Below are 6014 nucleotides of genomic sequence, written 5' to 3' on the forward strand. Positions count from 1 at the left end.
TAAAAGAAAAAAAGGAATTCCCACTAAAATCTTTTTATAAAGTTTAATTTGGATAATACTTCATGGAATGCACATATTCCACACCTTACCCCCCCCAAAAAAAAAAAAAACGTCTATTTACCATATGAAAATCATTCGAATCGGAAATTGTTTAGTCATCCAAATGTATAGAACAAATCGACAGTATGAATATCAAGTAACATACTCATGATGAACCGTTCATTTATTTGATACATTTGAGTGACTAAACGATATCTGATTCGAATAAGTTATTTTATTTTATTTTATTTTATTTTATTTTATTTTATAGGGATGATCTTCAAATCAAGGCTAAGAAGTTGAACGGTTACGATTATAAAGTTTATAAAGTGAAATTACGTTATCCGTAAAAGGTGGAATATATGCATTTCCCGATGGGGAAACACAAGTATTATCATAAATGAAGGATAATGCAAAGTTTGCATTCCCCTCTTGAGGGATGAGCTCATCCCTAAGCCCAAATAATGTATCTTTACTGTAACTTTTTCGTAATCGAAACTGTTCAATATCTTACTCTTCACTTGAAAGTCATCCCTATTGAAACTGTTCAATATCTTTACTGTAACTTTTTCGTAATCGAAACTGTTCAATATCTTTACTGTAACTTTTTCGTAATCGAAATTGTTCAATATCTTACTGTAACAACACTTCATTTATATATCTTTTCCCACGCTGAGTTTTAACCACTAGAGTGCCTTTTCCAATTGCTTGTACAAGATCTCTGGTGCCCATTTTAACTTTACAAGTTATAGATATGTCAATGTTTATTAACACAGACTCCTGAGATGTCATGTAGTTGCTGCAGGCAATGTCCACAAACCATACACTTCTATCTTGCATAATTGAAGAGTGACAAGCATAGAACATGGTTCCTGTGGTTACTTCTTCTTCCTTTGCACAGTTAGCTACTTGCTTATGACTATCATAGTCATTTGCAATATGACCAAACCGGTTGCATTTTCCACACTTGGCTTTTCCTTTGTATTTGCACACACCAAAATGATATTTCTGACAAACTTGACACTGTGGTTTCACACCACATGGATTACTACTCCCTTGCTTGTTCTGTGAATTGAACCTATTGTTCCAATTTTCTCCAGAACTGTTGTTCCAGCTTGAGCCATTATTGTTGTTCAAGTTTCCACTTTAAGACCAATTTGATCCATTTTTGTATTGTCCCTGCCACTTTTGATTTGGCTTACTCTATGAACCTTTGTAGGTACCAGTGGCTTGGTTATTGCCAACTCTGAGGCTACTAAAGGCTCTCTCAGTTTCTATCAATTTATCCCTTTCATCATGCAAGTCTTCCCTTTTATCATAGACTTTGATGGATGCAATGACTTCTTCAACTTTAATAGTATCCAGATGTCGAGTTTCCTTAATGATAGACATAATGGACTTATACCTTCTACTTAGACTGATCAATAGTTTTTGCACAATCCTTTTTTCAAACACATCTTCACCAAGTGATTTCAAATTATTCACAATTCCAAAAAACCTAGCCAAATAGTCATCTAGGTTTTCACCATCTGTCATTCTCATATACTCAAAATCTGCCCTAACTGCTTGAAGTTTTACAGCTCTTACATTTTTATCTCCTCTGAACTCTTTTCTCAGAATATCCCAAGCCCTTTTTGCAATCTTTTCGTTTCTAATGTGAGGGAAGAGCTCATCAGTTATCGCTCCTTGAATGACACTCAGCACCTTGGTGTTTTTGATTTTGTCTTCTCTGGAGATGGTGGGTGCTTCCACTGAAACTTGTTCAGCCTCACTTTCTTCATCTCCAGAGCCTTCTTCCTCCTCAAGAATCGGTTGCGGTTGTACTTTGATCTCTACTACATCCCATAGATCATGTGCTAGGAGGATAGTCTCAATTTTTATAGCCCAAAAATTGTAGTTTGCACTATCAAACTGTGGAGTTCGTAAATCTCCACTTGAAAAACCTAATCCGACCATTTTCTTAGTCAATATCAGTGAACCAACCAATAAAGGAACCACCTTTATCCCTTCTAGGAATTTTTCAGAAAGAACCTCTCTCACAATTTACGCCCTTTCTGGAATCAGACCTAAAGCTCTGATACCATGTTGAAATGGTATCAAACTTTATGTTTTACATTGATTAACAAACAAAGATTGAAACTTTAAACCAGAAAATCTATGCAGAGAAGGAAGAACACTAAGAAAATGAGAATGTTCAGTATTTTTTCTATGTGAAAAACTCATAGAATACAAGCCTATATTCTTCTAATTAGTCAAATGCTCAGATCCTATTTTCAGGGATCAAGGACTCATCTCCAGCCATTCAGGTCATCGGAGGCTACGATCCTTCCACTTGAAGGAAGATCGAATAACACAGTACATCCCAAACAGATAAGAATAACAGTTGTGTAGGTTTCTAAAATAGGAAATAAAACTAGCTGTTACAACTTTAAAGCTAACGGCTATTTCTAAAAAAGGCAAGTTCTTTATCTCTTCGAATTCTTCATTCTCTTCACTTTCAATCTGCATGATTGTCATCTGCAGGTTGATTTAAGCTTAGTATGCAGCTTAATTCTCAACAAAGCGTCGATTGCATCCTTGAACACTTCCACTGCCAGCACTGACAGATCTTCCCTTCTTCATTTATTTTTGGACGTTGAACTTGCACTCAACATTTTTAACATAAATGGAATACTCAACTTTTCTCCGCCTACTAGTTTCCTATACACAAAAAGACACACAAACAAGGGCAAGTAAAACAAGTGTAGTTCGTAAAAAAATTCGATATTATCTCACAAACAACTTCAGCCACCTAAATAAAGATGAATATGCCAAGTCATAACAACTTATGGTTATTAGTTTGTTATAGGTGTGTTGTAAAGTATTATGTTTTGGTTAGTTAGGGAGAGAATAGTCAAAGGCTATACATTAATGGTTGTATTCTTCATTTGTTAATTAATGAGAAGCATATTTTTCTTACTTTCTAAGAAAAGCTTCTAGAGAAAGTCTTGAGTTTCTATATGGTATCATTCGCCTCCTACCTTCCGGCATTCACGATCCTCATCGTCTTCGTTACACATCTTTGATTTCTTAATTATCTTGAAGAATTTTCATCTCTGTTGCCATGGCTTCTCCTTCTGATTCATCATCTCAACATGAATCGCTTCAACATCCAGGCCCCAATTCCTCTTCTCAAAACCTTAATTTACATCTCTTATGATTCAGAACATTGGAAGTATGGCCAATCAAGCTTAAACACTCCAACTACCTTCTATGGCGTGCACTGTTTGCACCAATTCTTCGTCGCTATAAGCTTATTGGAATTGTTGATGGAACTGAGGTGTGTCCACCTCCCTTTCTCCCAAATCACTTTATAAACCTTACATTTAACCTCTGGTATGAGAAAGATCAAATCTTCTGATCTGGTTGAATTCTACACTTTCTGAATATGTAATTCTCTTTACTGTTAGTGTATCTTCCTCTCGCGATCTCTGGATCATGCTTGAGCAACGTTTTGGTGGTGTTTCTGATGATCATATTCATCAACTTCGATCTCGTCTCCAAGCCATATAGAAAAGGCTCTCAATCCATGTCTGAATATCTGCAATAGTTGAAAGAGATCTCTGAGTCTCTCTCTACAACTGGAGCACCGATCTCCGATTGTGATTTAATGGCGGCAACACTAGCTGGTTCACCAAATGAGTTCGAATCTTTCATTGATTCACTCATGCTTCGCCTGCCTTCCAATTCTTTGGATGAATTACATAGCATTCTTCTCACAAAAGAACTCTCCATGTCTCGTCACAAGAATATCTCATCCACTACTGAACCGTTTTAGGTGTTCCCAGTGCAATCACAAACACCTCTGCTTCCCACATCACCGCCTTAAGCACTTGCCACTCAGAATCAATTTTCACATCAAAATTCTTCTCGATTTCACTCTAATCATGGACGAAAGAGCAATTGAGGACATCAGTTCACCAATAACAATCATGGTTCTCGGGGTAATTTTCATGGAAATTCTTCAAACTGAGGTTAGAATCAAGGGTTTCGTGGTTCTAATTTCATTGGAAATCATATCATCTGTCATATTTGTGGTTCCACCAGTCATGAAGCCATTGATTGCTTTGATTGCATGAATCCTGACTTTTCGGGAAGAATTCCACCTGCAAAGTTCACAGCCATGTGTGCACATTACAGCTCCAACCCATCCCCTTCTTGTCTCATTAACTTTGGTGTTATTTGTCATATCACAAATGACATTGCCAATGTCATTTCACCTACACCATACACTGGAGAGGACAAAGTCTACATTGGTGATGGTAAAGGTCTGTCCATACAACATATTGGTTTTTCTTCATTGCATACCTCTAATGCTGCCTTTAAATTGTGCAATGTTCTTCATGTTCCAAAAATGAAGCATAATCTGTTGTCTACTTATCAGTTTGTAAAGGATAACTAATATGCATTGACTCTTGATTCTGATGGATCCAGTGTAAAGGATTGTTCTATAGGGAAGACATTTTTGCAGGGTCTAGTTAAGGATGATTTTTATCCTTTGCAAAGCTCTTCTTCCCCTGGTTTATCCTCATCCAACTATTCTCATGCTCTAGTGAGTGTTCAAGCTCCTATCTGGCTCTGGCACAGTCAACTAGGCCATCCCTCTTCTTCTATATTTCATAGACTATTATCTATTAATAAACTTGCAGTCAAAGGAAGATCAACTGTGGATTTCTTTTGCTCTGAGTGTACTATAGCAAAGAATCACAAGTTACCATTTGGTTCTTCCACGTCATCAACTACCCATAGCTTAGAATTGTTACATTGTGATTTATGGGGTCCTGTTCCTGTAACTTTAGTGAGTGGATTAAAGTACTATCTTTTCATAGTTGATGATTTCAGCAAGTATAGTTGGATGTTTCCTTTAAGGCTCAAGTCTTAAGTGTAGTCTACTTTTGTACTTTTCAAAAACTATGTAGAAAACACAATTGGAAATACAATCAAAACTGTACGTTCTGATTCAAAGGGTGAGTTTACAAGTCTCTCTTTGAAATCATATCTTCAAACTCATGGCATTCTTCATCAATTAAGTTGTCTACACACACCAGAACAAAAAGGTTGTGTAGAAAGGAAACATCGACATCTAGTTGAGACAACTAGAACTTTATTGGTTCAATCTCATGTTCGTTACCAATACTGGGTTGAAGCCTTCACTACTGCACTATATCTCATTAACAGATTGCCAATCTCTGGGATTTCACAATCACCTTGGGAGTTATTATTTCATACAGTTCCAGATTACTCAAGGCTCAAAGTCTTTGATTGTTTGTGCTTTCCATAGTTAAAACCTTATGTGTCCTCCAAACTTGATAGGAAAAGTAAAAGATGTATTTTCTTGGGATATAGCCTACAACATAAAGGTTATAGATGTCTGGATGCATAAACACAAAGGGTTTATATTTCAAGACATGTAGTCTTTGATGAGACTACATTTCCATCACCTGTGTCTTCTGTTTCTTCCCCTACATCTCAGCCTAATGATTTGGAGTTTTCTCTACCTCATGCATTTCATCTAATGCTCCATCTTGTGCTTCAACTCCTCCTCCAATTTGTATTGAACCTACCTCCACTGCTTCAATTGTGCCAAGTGACACCACAGAATTTAATCATTTTTCTGTGCAACAAGTTCCACATATACAAGAAGTTCAAAATGTACACCCCATGATGATAAGGTCTAAGAATGGCATTTATAAACCAAAGGCATTCAGTGCAACTAAACATCTTATTCCTTCTTCCATCGAAGTGATTCCTACAACATATTTGCAAGCTTCAAAATCTGCAAATTGGAGATTAACAATGCAAAATGAATTCAATGCTCTTCAGTCTACAGGTACTTAGACTCTTGTCCCTTCTACATTCTCTCATAATGTTGTTGGCTACAAATGGGTATTTAGAATTAAAAAGAACCTTGATGGCTCCATTGAAAGATACAAAGC

General features: G+C 36.5%; 1 protein-coding gene across 1 annotated transcript; it reads right to left on the reverse strand.

Moving 5' to 3' along the window:
* Nucleotides 1-1242: 1242 nt before the first annotated feature.
* Nucleotides 1243-1995, reverse strand: LOC125475435. The gene has a single exon (XM_048580164.1). It carries the CDS (start codon nucleotides 1993-1995, stop codon nucleotides 1243-1245), a length of 753 nt encoding a protein of 250 aa, XP_048436121.1.
* Nucleotides 1996-6014: the final 4019 nt, after the last annotated feature.

This window comes from the organism of the source record quoted next, unplaced genomic scaffold, assembly GCF_019419815.1.
Source record: "Pyrus x bretschneideri cultivar Hongxiangsu unplaced genomic scaffold, Pyrus_bretschneideri_v1 Contig15, whole genome shotgun sequence".
Lineage (NCBI taxonomy): Eukaryota > Viridiplantae > Streptophyta > Magnoliopsida > Rosales > Rosaceae > Pyrus > Pyrus x bretschneideri.

What these genes read in the sequence shown, in the direction of transcription:
- LOC125475435 (XM_048580164.1), bottom strand. Translation starts at nt 1,995, where the DNA reads ATGGTCGGATTAGGTTTTTCAAGTGGAGATTTACGAACTCCACAGTTT.